This window comes from Corvus cornix, chromosome 3, assembly GCF_000738735.6.
Source record: "Corvus cornix cornix isolate S_Up_H32 chromosome 3, ASM73873v5, whole genome shotgun sequence".
Taxonomy (NCBI): domain Eukaryota; kingdom Metazoa; phylum Chordata; class Aves; order Passeriformes; family Corvidae; genus Corvus; species Corvus cornix.
This window is the reverse complement of record NC_047056.1, coordinates 20,067,140-20,093,221: the sequence shown is the minus strand read 5'-3', so window position 1 is coordinate 20,093,221 and position 26,082 is coordinate 20,067,140. Positions and strand designations below refer to the sequence as shown.

The 26,082-nt window shown below is 36.2% G+C and overlaps 1 protein-coding gene across 1 annotated transcript in view; it reads right to left on the bottom strand.

Annotated features, from left to right (window-relative positions):
- Positions 1-872: 872 nt before the first annotated feature.
- GPATCH2 (G-patch domain containing 2) overlaps positions 873-26,082 on the bottom strand; it is a 120,576-nt gene continuing 95,366 nt past the window's right edge. Inside the window, exons 9-10 of the mRNA XM_039569320.1 lie at positions 16,612-16,694; positions 873-4,553 (exon numbers count right to left, since the gene is read on the bottom strand). Coding sequence (XP_039425254.1) covers positions 4,384-4,553; positions 16,612-16,694 — 253 coding nt within the window. The 3' untranslated portion in view covers positions 873-4,383. The remainder of the gene's footprint in view (positions 4,554-16,611; positions 16,695-26,082) is intronic.

Here is a 26,082-nt window from a genome sequence, read left to right as displayed (position 1 = left end):
GAAGTCAAACTCCCCAGTACTTAAATTCATCATAGCAATGTTATAAACAAGCCAAAATAACAACTTTCTATAGATGGAATACCTGATATTAATTTAAACCACTTTTCATAGCTGTTAAAAAACACAGTTCTCACTGGTGGGGGAGATCAAGTTTACATAATCTCAGTGATTTTCAGCCTTTTACTTAATGCCTGAATATTCAAATACAAGCAACATAGCATCACAGTCAAAATAGCTCCAGTATCTGTTTTGTTGTAGGACAGAAGAGATTCCTAAGAAGCCCAAAAAACTCAGTGTGCTAAGTTGCAAGAAAATGTGTGCTAAGTACTAACCCACTGCTCCTGAAAACTCTGCTAGGGATGGAAGTCTAATTAGAAAGTTTCTTGATTTAAGAGTAAGAGGGAAGGGATTCCCATTTCTGATATGCCTTTACTGAAAGTGCCTTGGGAGCATGAGGAAAAGGAAAATAAAGGTTGTGTGAGTTTTCCTTGGAGAAACAATTCTGGAGAACTGTTTGAAGAGAAAGCACAAGGCCCTGTCACAGTTATCAAAGTATACACATACCTAAGGAGTGAAGGGAACTTGTATTTAGAAGTCTTAGAAGAATATGATAACGAAAGCACTGCAAACATCTTAAACGAGGCATTTCCTGACATTGTGGTGTAACCTCTTCGGCTGGATAATAATAACCTAGGAAAGAAATACTGGTAAAAAGGTACATAAAAGGTAGCTTTAAGATAGTATGAATTTGCTTGGTACACGATATTAGCAACTTTAGCTGTGTTTTCAGAAACAGCATGGTTTTGTACTCACCTGTGCAATAACAGCACTAGTGAAAAAGGCAGTTTAAAGAAAAGAACATACAACGCCCATGAAGAATTGAGTCTATTTATTTTATTCCATCTTGCATTTGTGTTGTTAAAGCAAAGCATTCTATACATATTATTTAGCTATTTACTGCTGTTATACACCCATTATTGACCTACTTGCAGAAAGACAAAGGCAGGGACAAACTTGTTAAAACGAGCATATCGATAATGCTTCTCTGACAAATATTTACTTAGAAATAAGCTACTGCTCATGGGTTTCTTTTATTAACAGTTAATGGCTCAATTCACAGAACTTTGAGACACCATGGAACATGTAGCAAAACGCAGTGCTGGTAATAGGCAACATCTCTTCTCTTCACTAAACATTCTTCCTCTGTTATGGTAACAGCTGAGCTACTGATTCAAATACCTAAGTGAAAAGAATCTGGCAAGTGATGGATGACAGCTTTTAGATACAAGATGATCCCATATTTATTTATGTAAGCAAAAAACCTCAGTGTCACAGACAAAGAATTATTATCTGAAAAAACCTGTATTTTAAAATAATGTGTACCAGCTTTATAGCAGGCATCATAGTATGATTGCAGGTTAGATATAGGAAAGATCTGAAGAAAACAAACAGTAAATCCAAATGTTTTGATCTGTTTCAAAGCCAAATAATATTGCAATGGCTTAAAAAAAAGAAAAAACCTATAATTAGTTTTTATTTTGTTTCTTAACACTAGCTTTAACTGTGCGAAATCATACTACTGGAGTATCTTTAAAACCACTCTTGTGAGATGTGGAAAAATGAAAATGAAATAATAGTGTGAGTCAGAAAGGGAATTTTACTGCACAAAAAATATCTTAAAACACTACACTAAAATATTTTAATAGATCACTTTGTTCTACAGCTTCTAACAGATAAAGTGTATGGTCAGCTGTGGCATCTATTGATAATACCCAGGGAAAACAAAGTGTATCTACCTCTATATTGAAACCAGTTTAACTAATCTTAATGTCTAATAGATTCTCACTAATAGGCTGATTTAAAACAAAAAATTGTAAGATTTTCAATCTGAATACATAGTTCTTCCATTATGACTGTCTACTAGGCTGGCTGCTTCACTATACCTGTGGGAATGCATGGAAGAAGAGTTGCATGAGCTAAAGATGTTTTTTCCCTCAACATGTATCCATTATTTCCCTCTTACCTTTTAAAAACAGGAAACACTTTCAAGTACTTTTGGAGCTCTACACTTACTTCTTGAGGAACTATTGCTATGGTAAATTGTACAGAAATACTTCAAAGGAGTGTTATAGGTGCCATACTTTCAGTCCAAGACATGCAGGTGTTGGAACTAAAGCAAAACAATAGAATTTTAACAGACTGAGTATTCCTTTACAGTTTTGCAGATAGAGGTACAGATTTTAGAAGATTCACTTTTGCAATTCACACACTGAAAATGATTTTAAAGGATTTCTGATTGCTGTGTACAAAACAAAGAGGGCGACAGAATTCACTTGCTCTCAGGAGCACATGGCGCTGACAGAACAGGTGCAGGCCACAGAAATGCATTATTTGGAATAACACACAAGGGGGCACCTCTGCCAGCTGCAGAATTCCAGGCTCTTGGCCCTTTGCAACTATGTGGCCTTGAAATTCTTTGGATATGGAATGTATTTAACCAAGTTCAGTTGTGCAAGACATTTGAAGTGGCAGACTCACATTATGCTATGCCCCAAAACCTTACAATTAAAAGTATGTTTTGCTGTATAAAACCCAATCCTGTTTAAAATTTCTTATAATTTTAAAAAGTCAAACCACACAATCATATAAAGTATTTGAACAGCAAATAAATAGGCTTCCTGAAACTCAGAGAACATGTGCATTCAACTATCATAAAAACAACATCAGGTATTAATCTGTAATCTCTAGACTATGGTGGAATGGTGAGACAATGTTCCCTAACTGACACTAATCACACTGGAAAGTATGAACATTTCTTTTAAGCAAATTTAGTGCTATAATGCTGCTGTTTTTTCTTTTCCTGCTACTATTTTCTTCAAAAAATGGGTGAAGCTGAAAGAAAAAGAAAAGTAATAAAAACACATCTTAAAATTAATCACTGCAAGTCACAGTTACATGAACAAAGCTGTGCTCTTTTTAACCTAAAGAAATATTTTTGAAAGCATCTGGAACTAAGTATTTTTCTCTGCAGCTTGGGAGCTGTGGAAGGGACATCCTCCTCTTGGAGAAAAAAAACTGGAGAATCAAATCCTTTTCCCTCTGCAGTGAGGGTAAATACTGCCAGCTACTACAGGCATGGGTGGTCTCCTTAGTCCATCTGAAAAACAGTTTCCTTCAGCCCTATCATTTAATTTTAAAGTGGAATTTGTTTTATCCTGCAGACTAATAAGTACCCTAGGAGCTTGATTGGTTGGTGCTTAATGAAATTGCTTCTGCTGACATTAGATACATTAGGATACTGATTAAAACACTTAATGATCCCTCTTGATTTTAAATTGCTAGCTTAGATTTGTGAGATGCCATCAAAGTATCTTTTTCCTTCCTTTCCTTCATCCTAATCCTGCTTCTCCTTGCCCTTTTTCTGTTCATGATCCTTAAAGGTTGTGGCTCATTGGCAACAGCACGGTCACAAACCAAATGATAACACCATGTTGAACACTGCATTGTTTAAAATATGCCAAACCCCAGAACATAAACATTGAAACACAGTCATCCCTAAAATACAATTTCCTGTTTCAAAGCTCAAACTATTCTTAAATGTGGCAACAATGAAGATTATTAGTATGAAGGGAAAGTCAGAGTAAACTTTAACTTTGTAAAATATTTGTTGAGGAAAGATAATTTTGTAAATGTAAAAACCAGTATAAAAGCATTACATTTGAGCTTGAATGTGGAAGAGAGTAATACATTGTCAGAAATGGTGTTGGAATGGCATTCCTATGACAACAAAGCTGTTTTTCATGCTCTTAGACAAAACTGCATACCGTATCACCTTCCAGTGGGAAACATGTATGTATTATGGGCATAATGACAGCTTATCCTCAAATATTATACACTATAAATACCAGGTTTGGAAACTTTACCTGAAAAGGGGGGGAAACCACAATAGCTGTAAAAAGTTCCATTTTCCTCAACAAATCTTATCAAGGCTCTTGAGATGAAATTACATTTACAAAACAAAATTTACTTATATACTAAAACCTGCTGTGTCAGAAGCTTTTATGAAAAAAAGTGAGTATACTGAATTTTATGCTTAATACAAACCTTAAGACCACAGAAAATAAGAAAGTAGAAGTTTTTGTACATTTTAGCACCATTATGAAGTCAGACTCGAATGCCGGTTCTGTCACTGCGGCTGTACCTTGCAGCTGGTGGAGCTCACGTGAAGCTCATTGACTTCAGCCACCTTTCAGAGAAGAAAAACTGGATTTGCCGACCACAACAAACAATATGCTTGCCATTTTTTCCTTTTTTTCTTTCTTTTTTTTCTTTTAAAATTAATTTTGAACTTGATTTTTATTGGGCAGCCAGAGTGCATCTCTGTCAGCTAAATCCAAGTCCAAGTCCTTTGGGTCTCTGGATGGCTCGTATGGGCTCTGCTATCCCTTTGCCGTCTGGTCCGAGGCCTGTGCCTGGGGTCCAGCCCATACTCTGAAGCATTCTGTTTCCAATGTTGTTTTCTGGGATTGGTTGGGTGTTTTCACCTACAAACCCTGAGATTAAAGAAACACACAGCATTAATCAGCACTGCCTGCCATGTGGAGAAGAGCAGGATAATCTCCCGTAAAGCTTTAAACCTTCTTATTCTCCTAATTCATCTAACAGGTTTCTAGAACAGGCTGTCTTTGCACATGTTGACCTCTTGACTGCATATGATTCTAAATAATACAGTCTTATGCTTTTGTTTTCAATGCTTTTGAAGACTCAGTCCATTTTTACACATAACAAATATTGTCACAGATCTTTTATATTCCATTATGGTGGATTTCACATTAGCCTCAAAGAATATAAATCAGCTGCAGGTGTCTACCAATACATTGTCAAGAACACCTGAATTTCTAGTCCTATGCAGTTACTAAGCAGAGACACGTCATAGTAACATGACCATCACTGTTCTTAGTAATATTTATCAATGATCTCCTTCAAGAAAACCCAATAAATAAGTTCTGATTAAACAATTATAGCTGTTAAAGAAACAGTACAGACAGGTGTTCAACCCCTCTGAAATTCAGCTGTACATTTACTCAGTTTCTCTTTTACTGAACATTGTGAGATTTGATACGTCCAAGTTTACTTTTGGTGTTTTCAATGTTGTTAAGTGTTGTTTACACTCTTCTCTCCTTAGCATCAAGACCTCTCAGAAAAGCTGCATACACCACAGAAAAGAGCACCAACATTCCAAGTGTTAGTATATGTTTGTTAGTATAACATTTTCTTATATTTTTATTTTCTTATATCTTATATTTTCATTTTCTTAATAGTAGGGGTTTTTTTCCCCATGAATGCATAATTAAAAAAAAAAAAAAAATACTGAAGTCAAGATAACAAAGCTGTTTTTTCCCCTTCAACAACCAAACTCCCCAAGCCAGAGTTTGGAAACAATGCATGGATAAGCCTTCTATATATAAGTATCTTGCATGAGGGATATTTATTTCAAGAATTTGTGTTAAAATTCATCAAGTTCCCCCATATAAACAATTTTAAAAAGGGCTGAAGTTTTTGAACACAAGCAGTTGCAGGTAGACAGCTGGATTTTGTTTTCAGCATTATTCAACATCTCCCTGCCCCAACAACAGAATAAAAAAAAAAAACCTTTAACGTGCCCAGCTTCAAAAACTATCTGTTTAATTTTCTACTTATTTATTCTGCCTGCTACTTTTTGAAAAATACTGTAGTAGGATACTGTGGTTTTGAGTTTTTGGAGACTATAGTATCTTCAGCCAAGAATTGACCATTGACAAGCAGCTGGCTTATCATTATACTAACTTACTAAACAAGAACGCAAAGAAGTTGAAGATGAGCTTCTAAAAAGCCTCATTTATTGCACACACAAAAAACCCCAAAGTCCCACAGTGGAAACTGCATACACAGAAATTCAAAACGAGGTGAACATTAAGAACTTCAGGATTATTGTGATGATGAACTTACAGTACAGCAGCATTATCCACTATAGATCTGTTCATAGTCAGTAAAACACTGGCTACATAAAAGGCAGACTGCTTTCTAGTACCTCAGTTCCTGAGTCAAAGCAAAAAGGGAGTGCATTGAAGGAAGGCATCCTTTAATACTGGTTTGAAGATATGCTTAATGCTAGGCTTAAAATAAAGGCTTTTAAGTCAGCAGCCTGCAGTCCCCGAGAGGGTTCCTCTTGAACTGACCAGCACAAAATTCAATGGCCAAGACTTCCTTTCTTTTCAGGCCTCCACAGGCAGAGGCAATTTTCATACAGATGAGTCCCTGGCACTGCCTGGCATACACAACACTGGCTTTGCAACCTTCCCAGTTATACTTTCTAGCTCAAAATAAAAAAAAGCAAAAGAAGAAAGGGTACTGTTTAACAACATTTCTGGTAAGCCTCACAGGTAAAACCCTGGAAGTGTGTTTTGGTCCACTTATTTTAAGAAGTGATGGTAAGAAATGAAGCATCATTCCAGTAAATGTTTGTGGAACAATTAAGGGGAAAACTTCAAGGGGAAGAAAGATCCAACAGACCTACCAAGCAGGAAAGAGCAGGTACAAGAGTGTATTTTATGACACCTAAAAACTGGAAACGTTTAACCATTCATAATGCTGCCTAGGCAAAGGCAGCAATGCTGCTGGAACAGCATGCAAGGCGTAGCCTGAGACAATGTAAACAGCTTTTTTGTTTTAGTCTGTTCAGGGAAAAACCCACAGACCTCTTCCTGTAACAGATGTACCTTTCTATATGAATTTCAATTCTCGAGACAGCCAGAGGAACCTCACAAAGAAGATATATGAAAGAACACTCTGTACCCTGACACGTTATTTAGTAAACTGGTGCTTCTATTTTTGATACCTTTTGAAGTAGTTCAGTGTTTTTTCTGTGACAGGATAATTGGAATAATTTGTTTTTAGAGACATATAAGTACTTTGAAAATGTGTATATGATAACTATTTTTCCCTCCACTGTACATACTTTTCTATCTCCTATTAAAACACAGGCTCTCCCTAAGAGCTGTTTTACTCTTGCATATCATCAGATTAAAAAAAAAAAAAAAAAAGAAGAAAAAAGAAAAAGGAAGAGAAGAGAAGCCACCATAAACTTGGTTTCACAAGCCACTTTTGGGCAAACAATCAAACAACATACACTGTCCAAAGGATAATGTGTTTGGAGGCTTTGTATTGCAGCAAGAATGAAGTAAAACCAAAACCCCACCCATCTTGCTTATATTACTAATTGACTAATTACTCCTTCTTGTAAATGAGGTGAATACAGATTGCTTTTACTTGAATTGTGAAAAATATTTAATAGACACTGGCCATTCTTTCACAGTATAGCCAGTTTTTATATGAATACTATCTATGTCTGTCTTTAGGATTCCTGCAATTTTCACCTATCACTTGAAAAATTTATCTGTAATGCAACATATTTTACTTGAATCTAAAGAATACAGATAGTGGTACTGCCCTCTTCCTCCATTTCACGTGCAATCAGCAAGTTGGAAAAAAACCCCAACATTTGCATTGCTGATTGACTGCATGACGGGAAAGAGCTCTTAAAAATCGTGCTACACTGTGTGCTATTCCCCTGACCCCCATTCCTGTGCTTTGGGCTTTTATTTTCTAATTAAAAGCAGTAATTGTCCTTGCAATATTAATCTTCAAGTTTAGTTTTTAATTCATCCCTATGGCACTTCTTGGACTAGCCAGTAGGGCCTGTTAGAGAGAGTGGTCCAAGCACATGGCCTTGAAAAGGGCCGTGCTACCTCTGGGACGTGTTCAGTCTTGACCCACCCAGGAGCAAGAGCAAAACCAACCCATTGTGCTGTCGCACAAAAAATAACTAGGCAGAATCAGATTACAAAAAAGTGGGGATACATTTTTGTAAATTTATTGCTGTATGAGGTTTCCTGGGGTTCTAGGAGTTACGAGAATGTCTCTACAGTAATAATTTGTAGGAATCTCCTGTGCAGTACCTTTTATTTCTACAGACTGAAAATGTTATTAGCAACCCTAACAACTGGTTTCTGATCTACCAGATGAGTAGTCTGCATGGAGAAGTGGCTGCCATTATACAAGGGAGGAGCAAACATGAACGTACAGTAACTTGTTTGAAAAGACAGCACTGTAAAATATCCTCAGCTTATGCTCCTTCTCTCTGCAATACTGCCAGCTGAAAGAAAAAAAGGCCAATCCTCAAATCTTTGTGTATAAGAACTGAGACACTCCAAGGTCTACATGTCTTATGCATATGACCTTACATACATGGAATATGAAATCGATGAGTAGTAAGTGACAAAACTGGGAAGGGGAAAGCAAAAAACTCATCACATTTGTTTAATTCTGGTATGATATTTATGATGGCATTAAAGGCAGATTTCAGTGAAAAATAAAGGTATGTAATTTTTTCTTAACAGCTGTTGAGACAGGTATATCCTGGTTAAACAGTACACTAGCATTCAGTGCCATACCCTTGATTTTACAGTGATTGCCATGAATTAATTTAATTCCATCTGTAAGCTAAAATCAGATCAGAGGTCTAATGCTGCTGCGGGCTCCACATCTGTTTAATCATTTTTGGATACAGCAGCTTGCAAAAGTTCAGCTTTTAAATTTGCTTCATATTTAAGAAACAATGCTACACCAGTGTACAACACTGTCAGCAGGAAACAAATGAGCCTATGAAGAGTTTTGATCTGACAGACCCATTTTATTTGCAAAATGCTTCTACAAATTCAAAGCTCACCATTGAAGTTATCATTTATTATATAATAATAAAGGAGTAGTGACCTCATAAACCACTATTGTGAAAATATTTATTTGTATGGTCCAGTTGCTGGATAAGACTAACATCAAGCATGTTTGGCTTATATTGGGCTGAATAAAACCAGAATACAGCTAGGATCAAGCTCCCAGATAACCCTTATTTAAGAAAATGTGTGCGTTTTTTGTTGTGTCTCTTTTTTTCCCTCTCAACCCCCCCAAGTTGCAAGAAACAAATGAAGGCATTGTGAAGTAATTTCATCTCTGGCCACCGAACTATTTCTGATGTTAAGAAAACGGGGTTTTAAACAGTTCTGAGAAAATGACACTGTACATAAATATAGTCTTGCCCTTTCATCTTTCTTTTATATGATTAAGACTTGTGAGCAGAACAGCGCTGCCTTTGCAGAGCATACCACAACTATTATTTCCTCTTCCATCGCTCCCAGCAGCCTTAAATCCTTTAAATCCTTTCCTAGAAGGATCTCTTTTTGCTTGGGTAATTTTTGCAATGCATGGCCTGCTAACCCTAACCCCCTACCCTGGATCTCACTTATGTCTATCACAGCAGAGCCAGTCTTTCTACCTCAAATCTTCCAAGGAGCATTGTGGATGGTAATTCACTTGCGTAATTGGCTCAAGAGATGAAAATCTTGTATCTGCCTCTCTTAGCCACTAATCTATCCAGCTGACTGCAAGCCTAATTGGCAGCTTGTTTAGTAATTTGGCTCCTAAAGTGTTGTATTGATGTTGGATAAACAGCCAATGGAAGCAGAAATGATACATGCTGCTTCTCTTTAAAAGCTGGTGCACTTTCCCCCTCATTTTCTGAAAACATTTAATATTTCATCTATTCTTTTTCTTTTCTAACTCCTCACCAGACAGATGAGCTCAGAAAAGTAGGGACTGATCCTGATACATAAGGAAAGTAATCAGAATAATACATTGCTGTAGTCTATCTTTTTATGCCAGCTCTCTCTAACTAGCAAAATGGGAATCAGACTGCCTGGATGTTTATGTTCTTAAAATTGTTTTGGGTAATTGCACAGACACAGCTTCAGAAGTACAGCCAACAGCTGTATGGTGATTTTAAAACTCAGTACCTGCAGTGGTTTTCAAAATTCAGTACAGGATGGCTTTATATCTATAAAAAAACCCCACAAAACACCAAACCAGAACTAAAACAACTCAGCTAAGAATATGCTACGAAAATTATTTAGCTAATATTTGAGACTGCATTATTTCACCAGACTTTTACACATCCCTCACACTGAGCTATCTAAGACTGTATGAAGAATAACCTTAGAATTATTATATTCAGGTGAGTCTGCTTGCATTGAATTTTTTTCTAGCTAACAGAGAGATAAGAATAGGAGAGAGGACATAGCTATGACTTCAGGAGGTGCTGGAAGTCTCTGTATTTATCCTGTATCCACAGCAGAGTTTTGTTGATGTCTGCACTGCCATAGTTTCATTCCTACTAACCCATCTCAAGGGGTATTAAATATGGCCTGGGTAAACACACCTTATCTTAAGGCATAGACTGTAGATTTAAATCTGTTTTCAACTCCTCTGAATATATAAACATAAATTCACACACCAATGAAGACTGTGACACTGAATTTTAGGTACAACTGGTTATCCAGAAACACGGATCACTTGGAATTGGATTTGCAATTGGTGCTCCTCTCCTTCCATTCTTTATTGGATTACACTGGGTGTGGAGTGAAACTTCATGCCCATTCAGTCTTTGCTGCTATAAAATTGGTTGGAAGAGTTTGTATTTTTAGACTGTCATTTATCCCTCTGTAAAGGGAATCTCTTGAATACCCAAAACTGTCTTTTCACTTGAGTCCAAAGAAGGTTGTTTTGCCTTTGTTTTACGCCTTGTCTTTGATGACAGAAACACTGTCACTGGATGGCACTTTGGAAGGAGCATTCTCACTGGGGGACATTCCAAAGCTCTGTTTAAACCCCTCAAAATTCAGCAAAATGGATCCCATCTGATAAGCATTCCCTCAGTTTTATAGAAAGACTTGCAGCCGTAGAACAAAACCCAGTGGAAATCCAAAGCAAAAATTTTCTTCATGAAATCCAGAGTATGTACAACAGATTTTATCAGGAACTTTTCCACCAATTGCAAAGCTTTTACAGAAAGACAGAAATCCAAACTTGCCTGCTCTGGAAACCTGATCAATGAATTTTATTTTCTCACCTGTTAAACAGGTGTTTTTATTCCTCTGAAGTGCCAAAACCTTCTGCATAAAGCTATCCAGTTTATGGACAGACCTCCTCCCTTATTCAAAAAGTGAATCATGTTTTGAAAAACCTTTAAGAAAAGTGTTTTTTGCATAATCTATACCAGAGACTGTTTGCAGCTGTGCTCCCTCTTTCCTCTGGAGAAAGAAAAGCTAGTCACCATCAACCAAGAGCTTGTTGTGGAGAGCTGGGATAACAAGTTATGTTGACTGAGGAAAAATTACACATTTTAACTGCCAAACCATCCGTGTTTTAACAAAAATCCTTTGGTATTACCAACCTAAAACAGACTGACAGAAACGCCAGGTACTTCTTCTATTGGTTGAGTTCTAGGAAAACTACAGGACATCCATCTGCCCATCTGAGGAAGGTGATGGTTCTAATAAACTGCACATAAAAAGGAGGTGGCCCCTCTCTGTGGGGAACCACTTTATTATGGTATCTGGCAGAGAATGTGCAGAACTTGCAGAGCATGTAACTGACCTTGAGGATGAGTCTCCCTACTGACATCTCTGTTTCACTCAAAGCTAGTCCTCAAGTGTACAACGGTTTAATGAAACATACCTTTGGAACATGAAAATAATGCCTGGTTTAGCCTTTTTTTCCCACAATTTCCACCATATTAAGGGTGCTCTCATTGGTTATATTCTCCATTAAGCTGGTTTATGGTTCCTGAGAGTGATGTCTACGGAATCATAGAATATCTCAAGTTGGAAGGGACCCATAAGGACTGTGAAGTTCAGCTCCTAGCAGAGGCAATTTGAATGGTTTCTGCAACCAGAAACAACTTTCTTAGGAAAGACTCCCAGAATAATTTGGGGAATTGTTTTTGAAGCTTACACATTTCAGAAGACAACAGCATGTAGAAAAGACAGGTACAGTCATCTTCTACAAATCCGAATGTTTCTTCTTGACTTTATAGTGGCTGTTTGTACAGCCTGTAGAATATTGTCTTCTCTCTAGATCACAAGAAATCCATCAGCAATTTTCCAGGACAAGCTTGCTCTGGTTCAATTGCAGGTCTTCTGAAGTTTGTTACTGAACTTTCTGAATGCTGGTGCTTATATGTAAGACACCTTGCCTGAACCAGCCACCTCAAGCTCAACACAAAAGGCCTTTTGCTCTGAAGGGACAGCAGCTTCCAATACTGGATGCTGCTATCTATCTTTTATCTTTTAGTTTAGTGAGACAATACAGTAGAAGAAACAAAGAAACAGAAAGAAGTCACTAAAATTTAACCTGCTGCAGATACCAACCAAAGAAAAACAAGCGTCCATGGGCTGGGCAACCAAGCAGGCATGAAGCATATGCCAGGAAGGACTTCGGCAGACTAAGGATAAGAAATGGTGCAATGCAATAAGGGAAAGTGTTCACAACATGCCAATGCTGTATTGCCCCGTGACAAGGGATTTCTGCTATAGAGTTGTACATCTGGTAGACAGAAAAGCAGTGAATCAAGCTAAAAAGAAAGTAGGCTTATAATAGTTTGTCTAGAGTTTTGGAAATTTACAGCCAGCTCATCCAAGTATCCAAAAGTTTACCTTTCCTCTGAAACTACTGCACGAAATTGACCTTCACCACAAACTCAGCCTCAGCCACCTCTGTTATCACACTGTAATCACAATCTTTTTCAAATCATCATTTTGGTTCTGCAGATATTCAGGTCTGATTTTTAATCACTGACATATTAAGCATCAGCAAAATAGTTTGCTTAGCTGTTCCGTTGGCAATTTTTAAAAAGGAATGAAAACATGTACCCTTTTGATTACCTTGTTAAAGTGAGTCATGATGGCATTATAGCAGTGCTCAGTATTTCTGCTGTAATTAAGAAACTGTCATATTTTTCATTAAAACACATTCTTTAAAATGAGACTTTTAACTTGGTCATTTCAATCAGGACAAGCCTGAAGTGTAGCATGTGCATGCAACATGCCAACTAGATAAAGAATATGACATCTGAAATTTCTTTTTGCAAAAGGTAAGTATTAGAGTGCCCATAACATACATAGTAATTTACCTATTTTATATACACATTTTCTACATTTTAAGTATAAAATAGCTTTCTTTTTTTTCTAATTGTTTTTTGCAGGTTTTTAACACTGCTCCAAACTGTAAACCACACTATGTAACACCACAGTAAAAAGATTGTTTTGAAATAAAAATAAATGGCTATTTACAAGGCATACAAATATGAGATGTGAAGCAGAATTTGATGATTTTCCCCCAACATTTAAGAATTAGAGGTTTGTTATTTAAAAAAAAAATCTAGAAGATTTCAGGGATTTAACAGGAGATGAAAAAAACCCAAAAATCTTCTACAGAAGAAGAATCAATTGGAAAGGATCTGGGATAAATACATATTCAGTGTATGGCATCTACAATTTTGTAGCACCTACTGGTTTGATATGAGACTTAAACTAGATAATCCGAGACTGAAATAACTGCAACTACTCCCAGTGCATGTGTTTCAAGTACTAACAGTACCTTGCAAAGAATGTTCTTTCTCTAGCATAAAATTTTGTTGCTGTAGTTGCTATTTTGCTATTATTTTCATTACACTGGACCCAGCTTTGGTAAGGCTATTTCCATGACAATGGATTAGTTTCTCTAAGAGGTTCTTATACAAACTTCAGAGCACTGTATTGCTGCAGTGAAATATGTCAGGGTGTCACATGAAATAGCTCTACCACTCAGGTAGTCAGAGGGGGCAGAAGGTCATTGAGAATGACCTGGTCCATATGTGAACAGACTCACTGGAATAATATTGGTTTCATCGAAGAAGTAATGCAAAGGAGTATTTAAAATGTACAACACCTAATTCTTAAATTGTAGGAAGTAATCAATTTTTACTAGTATCAGTTTTTAGTTGATTAATTAACTATCTATGTTCAATACACAGATGGGATATATGAAACATCCACAAAACAGAAAATTTATCTTAGCAAAAAAGACAAAATATGGCACTCCTGTATCAGTACTGTCAGTTCCTAACCATCCATGCCTATATCACATCCCATTTTCCTCACTGCTTTTCAACACATCTTTTCTTCACCTTTACAAATGACATTTTTGAAACTATAAAATGCTCTGTGCTGCTCAAACTTTCTTGCTTCAATAGTTTCTCAATGCTGTACAAGTAAAGCTACATCCCGTGTTACTAATATACACAAACCTATTGGTATGTGACTTTGACTGCAAGCTGAGAACAGGCTATAAATTTAGAAATCAATATCTAACTCTATCAATATTCATTTTACTTTTTCAATACAAAATACAAAGGTGAAAGAGCAGTAAATAAGCTGGAGTACTGAAATAAATTGGGTGTTCTTGTCACAATTAATAAATGTTTAACCAATCACACTGCTTGCTACAGAAGTCTGTGGCTTTGTAAGGTGTCTGAAAGTAGCAGGTGCTACCCTTGTGAGACTCAAACCCAGGCAAAATATTTCGATACCTTGTTAGGGTCACCAGTCATTCTCACCACTACTACTGAACCTAAAGGTATAAATGACCATTTCCAACACTGTGCAGATTTTTACAAGAGTTAATTTACCAATGTATTTTTTTTTTCAAATGCAGATGAGAATTTAGAAAATACTGTTATCAACACATTGGCTCATATTAGGTGAAACTTTGCAAATTTGCAGTCCATATAAAGAAAATGCTTGCAGTAAATGAGTCATTTACAGACAGCCTTTCAGGTTTCACTATGGTATTAAATACAATTATTAGGAGAATGCTTTTTTCATTTCCAACTTCTGTTCATGTGAACACCTTCTGTCCTTATTTTATTTCAAGGAAAAAGTTCACATATTCTTCTACATAAAATCGAGTCCTTCTATTCCTATATCTTAACTAACTCGAACTACTGAAAGAAGAACAATCAAATAAATGACCTCTTATTTTAATCCAAATTTCCAAATGTATGTTCATTCTAAAAGAAAACCCTGTTTCTTTCATAAAATCATATGGAACACTGACAAAAACCAAGGCCTGTGATGGATAAACAATAATTTAGCTGTAGGAAGGTTAGCCTTTGAGAAAACTGTAATAATCTCTAGAATGCTATACATTACCTACACATATGTACAAGCTTATTTAATGTTTGCCAAAGTTTCTATTTGCTTAAAAACTCACAAGGATGAAGTGTATAAAAAACTTCCATAAGACCACAAAAAAAATTCTCAATCCCCCTGATCAGAACAAAATTGAAAAGATTACCTTGAACTTGAAAAGAGAAAGAGGCACATTAGTTAAAAGGTACTCATATGATACCTTTATCTACCATTATTCTCTGTTGCTCTTCATATAAAGGCAATGGGGCAAAACAATCTCTAAAACTGTGACTACGGGGACACATAACATTGAATGACCACATATTTGCCTTAGTATCAAAATATTGGCTTTGCAAAGTTATGCAGAGGAGCTGGCTTGTAAAATAAAATTCTGAATGCTGAAAGCCCAAGGTAAAGTGAATAATAAAATTAATTTCACTATACTTGATAACCTCTCAGTACAAAATGACATCCTCTAGTACTTGAAAGTTGTGAAGTGAAAATTACCTTGTAGAAATAATTACATTATTCTCTCTTCAGCCATTAAGTATTTTTCTTTCTCAGTTCACATATGTTCAGAGTCTTAGAAGCTGACCCATAGATTCTCTTTTTTTCATACTGCTGCCGCCACTAAGGTGCTTTTATAACATTCTTAATATTATTCCTGGTCTGTTTCTGCCACTGAGGTTTGAAACAAAGAAGTTTCAGGAGGGGGAATTCAGTGAGAATACAAGTATTAGGCTTCTCTAAAGACATCCACTTGAAATATATTCAAAGAATTCTATGTGTTGCAAATGTTGCTGTAGTAGTTTATGTATGCCCAGGACATGCAATCCAGATTTCTATATTAGAAATATATATAAAGGCTCACATGGGTACACATACAACCTAATCCATCCAGTATGCACATATATAATTAATACAACAGACTGATGAGAGTTCTATAAATCACTGCTAAGTATTGAAAAAGTCATTTCACAGCTGTGACATCAGCAAAATGCATCCAATGGTTGTGACCTCATATCTGTAAAAATCTTTCAGAAATGTGCTTGCAAGTGCTTCCTGTTTAATCTACAGCACTAATTTTAAAGCTGTGTTCTACAGCCTTACCACCACACTTTCAGTCATTTACCCAAGAATTCACATCCTAACTTTATTGTGCAGGGTATTTAGAGCATTCATATGCAGAAAAAAAGATGCCTCAGGTCTCCTTCCCTTGTAATGTTTGAAGACATAAGCAGTAATCTTTGCTGTCTCTGTACATGAAAAAAAGATACATTGTCTTTAAAGAAGTGCTGTGCTACAAAGGACTGGAAATTGGCAATGTTTGCAGGAGAATGGAGAAAGCCTATTTATTTCTTAATCTTTATTAATAAATAAGGATGGGACAAGTCTGAATATATTGGGAAGTTACTGAATTTATCAAGCTTTTCCCCAGGTCACTGACCTACTGTTTTGTATTCAGAGATTTAACATCTTGTGGTTTGTGCTCTGTCCCAGGGAAATTGGTTACCTGTGGGTCCTGGCAGGGGAGCAGCTTTCCTTCTCCGCTTGATGTCTCCCATGCACAATGATCCTAAATGTACACTGGTTTGCCTGCAAGTAATTATAGGAGAAAACTATTAACAAAGGAAGAAAACTGCCACATAAATACACAGCTTGTATAATCTGAACCTATATCAAAACATTCTCAACCAAGATGAAGCTGCACAGTCAAGCCACCAATCTTGTTTATATCGAAACATAATTATGTTTGTTGACAAGCGCTCAGTATCTAAATGCAGCATCATAAATTGTTACTGGAATGAATAAATATAAATATAAAGGGAATGCTTTTTAATTTTCAAAACCGGCAATCTTTCTAGCTCAACATAAAACAAAAACACTGTTGCTCCTGACAGGAAAATAGCCAAGATTAATTATCTAAAGAGATCACAATGCTGTTTGTAGGTTATCAATTGGCTGGTAATGCTTGACTGTCAGAGCAGCATTTATTACATGGAAAATATTATCAATTTTTTTTAAGGTAAGATGAAGAATGAATGAGAAAACATGAAACAGTAAACTCTTCAAAGGTGCATAAAATAAACTTGTAGCATAACAATTTATCCTCTTCTAATTCACTGGAAGTTGTGAGAATACCATGGAAGCACAGTATCTGATAGGCTCCTTGAACAATATGAGCTTGCACTTGGAGACTGGAAAATTGATGGAGATGCAGAGGATGGCAAACAAGCAAATGCTACTGTGTTAAATCCAGCTATTAGAAGTCAGATACCACAGCAAATGGTAAATTTGGAACTTTCAAGTGTTGACTTTTGGAATAGGATCTCAAAGGACAATTACAGTTATTATTTTTCTTGAAGTAATGTACAATGCCTGCAGAATTGAATATATGTTGCTGACTTTTTTTTTTTTCACAGAACTAGAACAAAAGGGGGAAAAAAGCAGTAATTTCTGAACTGCACAATTTTAATATGTCTCTATAAATGTTACTGAGAACTGTGTTTGTTGCCACGTAAGTGTAGTGAATTTTGATAACATTACAAGCTGAAAATTGCATCTGACAATCTAGTGCAGCATAGTAACACTATCACTCATGGGATCTGGTTTCAGTGTGGATATATGACTTACCCTTTACTGCATTTATAAACTTTTTAAAGCTAGGCTGCTTCTAAATGAATAACAAATGGTCACATACTGTTGAGAGACCTCAGATTTGCTCAATAATGTAAAAGAGTGACAACAATGCCTTGATGAATAAGATGACAATGTACAATCTTCTGAATATTTCTTCTAAAAAGACACAGCAGATTACAAGTACCACAGTGCTTATATTTAAATAATAAAATATTCCAAGAAACTTATGTTTCACAGAGATGTGCACTCTAGCTTCACCTAGTGAACCCTTATTTCAACACTTCCTTTTAAGACATGTTTTCCTAGCAATTCCAAGATGAAATTTCATCCTATTTTAATATCCAGAAACTCAAAACAGTTGAACTAGTTAACTAACAGGATGATAATTTTCAGTTCTGAATTTAGAAAGAAATCACGAAGTGTAACCCTTTCATAATTGATGGTATGATAAAGAAAATGAGTATTTAAATACAATATGGGGAAACAATTATTAGAGAAAAGATACCTGAGATGTTTGATCATCAACAGATCAGTATTTAACACTGGTATAAAACATGCAGAATAAGTTGTGTGATAAATTATATGTTCTACAGTGTGAAACTCTTGTTTTCTGAATTAAAAAGGGAGAAAGTCTCCAGGAATACAAGTAGGATGAAAGATAAAAATTAATAAAGTCAGGCAATTGAACCTGAAGACCTGAGCCACAGCAGTAACAGTGAGCAGCGTTTGAGTTATTTTACCAGAATTGATTATCTGTTACACTACATTGAGATATCTAGATTATTGATCTGTAAGATTATGGTACTGGGGTCTCCCCACTTTTCCTCCAGGCACAGGGAATGGAGTTGCAACAAATAACACTAAGTAAGGACTACTTTGTTATTGTTGTCACCCTTCATGTAGAACACAGCAGTTACTTTTTAATTTAAAATCAATGAACGTCTGAGAGGCAGCCTTGTTCCTTCAGCATAAATGAATCATTTGCCTTTGCCGATCACAACAACCCCATCACCAGCCAAGGTGAGAGTGGATATTTCTTTGTTGTCGTCAAAAATTCCCTACACCACAAATAAATAACAATATGCTGGAGCACCAATTAAGCTTTGTCAAACCCAGTTTTATGGCCACTACCATCAAATGTTCAGCCAACTTGCGATTGTGAAGTGGCATTTGCCTTCATCAGGGCTTAACATTTGATATGCTCTGCCAGTGTAAATCACAGCAAAACGAAAAGCTCTTATTTATTTATTTATTTATTTAGAGAGGACCAGACAAGAACTATTACTGCTGTGGAACTGGCAGGTTAGACAAAAATAAGCAGAGTTGTGAAGCTGCACAATACATTTTGAAATGCCTGTAATGGGGGTATTATAAAGTAGAGAGAACTCTGACCCTCAATCAGGCTAAGTTCAGCATTATGTTTCTTAGCATTAAATCACAAGAGCATGGATTACAGAAAGGAAGAAAGCTATTTGCCTGACTTCTCTCTACTTACCCCTAGCTTGCTTCCAGCTATCATTTATAAATAGTGCTCTGGAGGGAAGCTAGGCATTTTATTAGGGAAAAAATAAAACTTGTTAAGACCACCTTGCCTGAAAACCTGGCTTTTGACGTGCTGGTGACAGGGACTGGAGCAAGCAGTGTCAAATGGAATAATTTTTAAGGAAAGACAACAGGAACTTGTCGCCTCATTGTATGCATTTACAAATAGAGGCTTTTCAGAGTATTAGGCCTAGTTAAAGCTGCCCTCTGGATAAAAAGTGTTCCCAAGCAGCCTCAGACAAGCTTGGGAGACAAACAGATGTGACTATGGTCCCTGGCGTTTGGCAAGAACACTCACTGTCAATAAGAAAAATATGAGCATGGACAGGGCATCAGCTGCACCACGGCCGAGCAGGCCTGCAAGTGTCATAGCAGCGGCAAAGTTGTGGCAGAGGGAAATAAGAGGGCTGCAAAAGCCAGGCTGGTGTGAACTTACACTAGCTTGCCAAGAATTTTTGTTGTTGTTGTGTCATGCCTCAACGTATTAAACAAAACACTAGAAAAGCTGCTGTCAATTTTTATTCATTTTTCATCTTGCACACAGTGTTTAGATTCTCCTTTCTACATGGTAAATAAGAGCCTCAAAAACGAAGACAGACTGGGAAGGCAGCAATAACAAAAAAAGCAGAAAAAAGCTATCGAAATATTAAATAAACCCCACAAAATCCTGTAAATAAACCCCACAGATTTGATACAGCAAGCACTTTTATAGAAGCAATGACATGCAAAGCAATTCACAAGCATCTCTGCATTTTTGTGAAACTTTTCCTCTGATAGAAATTTTGCTATTTCCTCCTTAAATAGTTGCAGTCTCTTTATCATTTATTTTTCTCAAGGTAATTGCCCTTACTACAGTAAGATGTCTAGAATTGTCTCTTTAAGCTCCCCTAACACTTATATCCATGCCTATACAACACAATCTCTTTTTCTGTAATTTTCATAGCTCCACAGGCAAATCTTTCTGATTAATTCCCTTTCAGCAGTTACACACATTCACCTCTCCAAGACATTTGCAACAGGCCATGTCAGATTTTTATCTACCTTGACCTCTGTAGTCCATGGACCATGTGGTTACTTTCTCCAAATATACATCTTGCTCTGTGGGGGAACCTACAGCTGAGCTGCTTTAAATGCAATCCACCTTCTGAGGAACTGAGGACCCACCAGGGTTCTTCACTCTATCACTGGTAGATATCACCCTTGCCACTATCAGAGTTGAAAGTTCGCCAGTCACTGAGAAGAACACCACAATAAAATGGCTGTAGGACAGCAGATATTCCTGAACATGTGTTCTAGTTCTCTGGTTTATTATTTGCTTCTGTACTCACTATCATCACAAAACAAAACTTACTAATGAAGGCAGGTGTGAAGGAGTGTTTTTTGTTTAACAGTTTTTACCAAATTTCTGTACACTAACTTGGAAAATCTGATGCAGCATATTATTATGACGTAATAATATTTTCAAGAAGACTGATTTCTATTCCATAATTAGATGAATTGGTAATGATCAATACTTGCCTATCCATTATATTGCAATTAACATCTCTCACCTGAGGAAGAAACACACAGTAAACAGTGACACTCCATTCTGCCACAGTATCAGTGCATTCCTGCAGATGGCTGTAGAACTCTGCAAGTTTGTCACTACTGAAGGCTTCAGCTAATGCAGAGGCTTGATGAAAGTTTTTAAGTCAACTTCTTTCATGAGACATCACAAAAAGACCAAAGTTAACTGGTTTGCATTTTAGAAGGGACTTGAGAGAATTATTTTGAAGGGGAAATCTAACTGAAACTGTCAGTTCTCAGTCTTAAAACATGGATAAAAAATACATATTCATATGGGAATGATTGTAGGAGAATGCAGTAGGGACGACAACTCACTTTTAAGCTTGAAATTCCTGGGCAATTTCTTACAAACTGAAATAGAGTAGGGAGAGTGTGAAGCAATGTTCACAGCAGCAGTTAAAGATGGAAAAAACAGAACTCGATTGTGGAACAGAGAAACAAGCCAATAAAATGATTAAAAAAATGGAATGTGTGGAACAGCTCAACTTCATAAAAATCAAAAAATACTCTGTTATTTAAGTACCTTTCACACAAAAATATCACATAAATGATTCTCCTTACACAGAATGGACCTGTAGCACAGCCTATCTTGTTTTTACAGGGCTTAAAATGCAGACACTGCTGTATCTGGTGTCCAGTGGAACACATCCACTAGTGCTGCTTAAATAAGGGAGTTTGGAGGAACTTTAATTCTTCCAGTACATTCCAAAATTACCACAAGTGACAGACAATGGCTTCAAGAGCATCAGAGTCAATAGAACAGTTTATGATAAGTTTAGAGGTAAACACCATTAAAACCCTATTATATATGTCTTTCCAAACATCTCATAACACTAATAGCTAATTAAATTAAGACAAACATAAAATTCTACATTTCCATTTGATTGAGTCTCCAGAAGTATGGATTACATTAAAAGGTATCACTCCAAATACATGTACTAAGCGACTGGGGCTGTAAATTTGGGAAGACTACTCTGTATTATCTAGGTATAACAAAATACTTAATCTTTGCCTCTGGCATGTGTATCAATCTAACCACAGAAAAGATGCATGATGATTTCATAATATTACACTGAAACATGCAAGGCAGGTTTGTTTCTGAGGAAAAATACATTAAAAAAATGGCTAAGGAATTTTGTAAGGAAAGATGTCTTCTTTCCTTTGTGGTACACAGCTTGTCAAAACATGAATGCAGCTCCTGGTGTCTACTTGAACACCCAGAGAAGGGTAGCATGTGCAGTAATGCATCTGCCCCATGGACAGTTAGAGAGGGATGGTTCCTTGTCCATTCTAAAGAAGGCACCTGCCTTCTTTTGCTCTTTTGCTTTCTTGTCACTTTTCTCAGACAATATGAAATCAGTTCCATGCATGATTCCTCCTCGCCCTTTACAAACAATAAAGCTTTTCTTCAAATTTGTCTAAAGAATGACATCATCTATATAATAGATTGCTTCACTTACCTCTGCTAGTGTGAAAACCATTACACTAACCGGAAGAGCTATGCACTTTATTTCCCTTTTATTACATCTTAAAAAGATGTGATAAACCCATGCAACTCTATCAAACTCCTTTCATACAATGTCAATCTGTTCACAACATAACTTCAAGCATAAGGGTGACACACCTGTATTATTGAAGGTCCTAGTGCAATCCTGTTATGACTAGAATACAATCTTTCCCTGGCCCATCAGATTACCTCATCACTTAGTAAATACAATATCCTAGCACACTCCTTTCTGTTATCTTTAGCAGCACTTTTGTCATTCAAACACAGTAGTTGTCCAAAATTTATCTGAACACTAAAAATCGACACATTCAACTTCACACTGGCATAATTTTAGTGCACATGATGGAAAACAAAAACCTGCATCACTACGTATGTTCTGACACCCATACTCAAGTCACTTATGCACTTTATTTGTGAAAAGAGACCCTAAAAAATAATTCTGTAGTAGAGGCCGACTGCCCTAAGAAAGGATAATGCATTGTTTTTTCTTGGTTCTAATTAGTAATTTAAGCATATGTTCAGCATTTAACTCTAAATGTTTGCCTTTTCCCCAAGCTCTAAGACAGCTGTCCAAGATGTGAATGCCAGAAAACATTTAAATATCAACATCTGTTGAATTATGTTAATTTAGTGTAATATAATTGGGCATGAGTTGGAATTGATCAAAAGTATATGAATTACACAAAGGCAAATCCAAACCAATATCTTGGTGTACAAACAAGTCACCAAGGAACACTGAGGAAATAAACCCAAAAAATACACTTCTGTCAAAAATTACACAGCAAAAAACTTTCAGTTTTCTTCAACAAATGACATGATTTCACATTTTCAATACAGGAAATTAATATTTATACTAACTCAGAATATAAATTTCATATTCATTTAGAATATTTCTAAATATTTTTGATAGCAAGTTCCATTATTGTTTTGTGTTAAGCAGTACATGATTAAAAAAATGCTCCTATTTGTGCAATGGTGAAATGCAGTTTGAAAATAGGTCACAGTAACAGACTGTCATCCTGTTACAGGACAATATTGTTTCACAAATTCTGAACCAAATATTCTTTGGTTTCTTCTTCATCTTGCAACAACACTGCTGCTATTTGAGAGATATGGGCCTCGATCCTCCACATCCAGAAGTGTTTTAGAAAATATCTTTATGACTTGAGCAGTAAACATGGATTTGAACAGACACTTTAATGGAAGGACTTGATAGTGTACTCAGCTACACCATTTCTTCCAGGTATTTCTGGATACATATTTGTTTACCAAGTATGATATTCACTAAATAAACTTAGCATGGGACAAATGTATTTTGTCAAAAAGATTTTAAAAACCACATTTTAAAGTTCTGGATTACAGTCATATAGAGTTAGGTTAAATTATTGCAAACATTAGTGTTGCATTCAAAATGTTTTATAACAGGTAAGGAACAAGAAGCAACATTAAAAATCCAAGTATGTAATACAGTAGCTCAAAAATGGAGGACAAAACATGAAAATTGTATGTAATTTGAAACAAACTATCCAAATTTTCATCTAAACGCTTTCTCTCCTTACACAAAACCACAGTCTGGATAAAAGTCAGTGTGCCTATGCCTCAGAATTTTAATGAATGTGCACCAGGGGATACTGATTTACACATATGAGATTCAGGGATCCTTTTTAGTTTAGTAGGAACCTGATGTAAGACTCGCACAATTTGATGTGCAATAAAACCAGAAAGAGGGAAGCCCACCCTTCCTTCATGCACACCTATTCATCTTCATCTTTATGGTATGCAGCTTTAATGTGCCTTTATGGTGGAACACAGAGACACAAAACCAAATTTCCCATGGTGGGGGAGACAATGGGACAAACGAGTAGTGGAAAACCAGAGTGCAAAACAACCTCCTTGACTGCAGTGCTGCCTAACCACAGGTTAAACAGTTTGGGGAAGGACAGTGCAAGTCCCTGTGCACAGCTCCTCCTCAGACCTTACACAGCAGGAGGGGTCTTCAGACCTCTGGAGCGCAAATTAAGTTTATCCTTATGCCGTTAGTATTTTAATAGGTAAGCTGAGACAAGCAAAGTTTGAGCTGTGGAGCGCAAACTTATGCAAAAAGACAGCAAGACAGAGTATCTAATGCAGGTGAATGTGAGAAACAAGCACACCATGTGCTAAAATTTGGTTACTTCAAAGTGAGAAACTTGCTATCAGTTCATTCAGGGGAAAAATTCAATCCAGATAGTACATGAGGAGGATCCAGAGGTACATAATTTTTAGAGGTCATCTGATTTTTTTACTGTAAGTGTTTTTAAAATCAGGAAGTATTAACTTCCCGTTAAATACATGCTCTTCATGTACCTGGAATTCCATTTTAAATGACAAATTTTCAGTATCATTTAGCAGCTTGTTTATGTACCTTATTATAAAGTATATTAGATTCTAGTGCAAGAACAACAAAATTCAGCTTGTGGTTTTGTACCTAATTTTGCATTAAAGATGCCAAAGAAATTGCTCTGATGGAATTAATGGAAAAACGTATTTTCATAACAGAGCCTGGTTCAAAATTTCTTCTATTTTTGTGAAGTTCTCATTATGGAAGTCCAGTTAAAAGGCAACAGTTTAAAGACATTAGGTGATTAATGGCCATTTATTCAACAGATACTTTAAATCTATCCATGAAACACTACTGAAGCTCAAAGATTTCCACAAAATTAAAGCATCACACATTGGCTACACTTTGAAATAACAATTAAACTCTCATCGCCCTGTCCTCCTCTCCCAAGTGAAAATCCTTCCAGCACCTTAAAAATAAGGCAACAGTACAGAAAACTCAATCAGGAATTGCTGTCTCCCAAAACAGCACCATCTTTTATCCTTTCCAGAGAAGAAAAATACTAAACTGATGGAATAATGTTGTCCCTGAGGGTGACAGCAAGGGAGGGAAGCAATGTGTCCTCAAACATTCACATAATTTAATCTGGAACTGCAAATATTATTAAGCAGCAATCATAACAGCACAGTTACTGCTTCATGGCACTCCAAAGAGGAGATAAAACTGCTTAGTTGTTAATTTCTAATGATGTAAACACATTTGGATTTTAATGTTGTATCTGAATCTCCTGCATTATTAGCTCTGGGGTTACAAGACATTAACTTACTACCTTTAATAATTTTATACTTGAATTAAAAGGTGTGTTTAAATATGACTTTATTTTAAAGTATTTTTGTTGAGAATATGTGTTCATGTGATAGCAGAAGCAAATCTCCTAATAAAACAGCTATGCATTCCTTTGCTTTTCTGCAGTGTAAGTATGTGCACGTGTTCGTGTATAATTTTCAAAAACTGGCTGAATTTACCTCCTCTGGTATTGTAATTTCATTCCACAAAAGCTACATTAAACAATTACAGTTCTTGTAATTAACCAGTAGTCTAATGTACAGTTTTCTTATCCCAATCCATTAACAGCTGCTCAAAAAATGTAGTAATTAATGGTTTCATTTATTTTTGGCAACCTGCACCTCGACAAATAGTTTTGTATCTGTTGCAAATTAGGACTCTTTCCCAAACAGCAGATGACACGATGGGAAAGAGGGAGCAGGCAGAATCCTTGCACATCTTTGTCTCTTTAGAAGACCAAATAAAGAGCAGCTGTAATGTTATTTGTCATATCTGTGTAAAAAAGTAATGTTCCATATCATCAGATGAAAATGAACAAGTGCTCTACAAATGCACGAATAGGG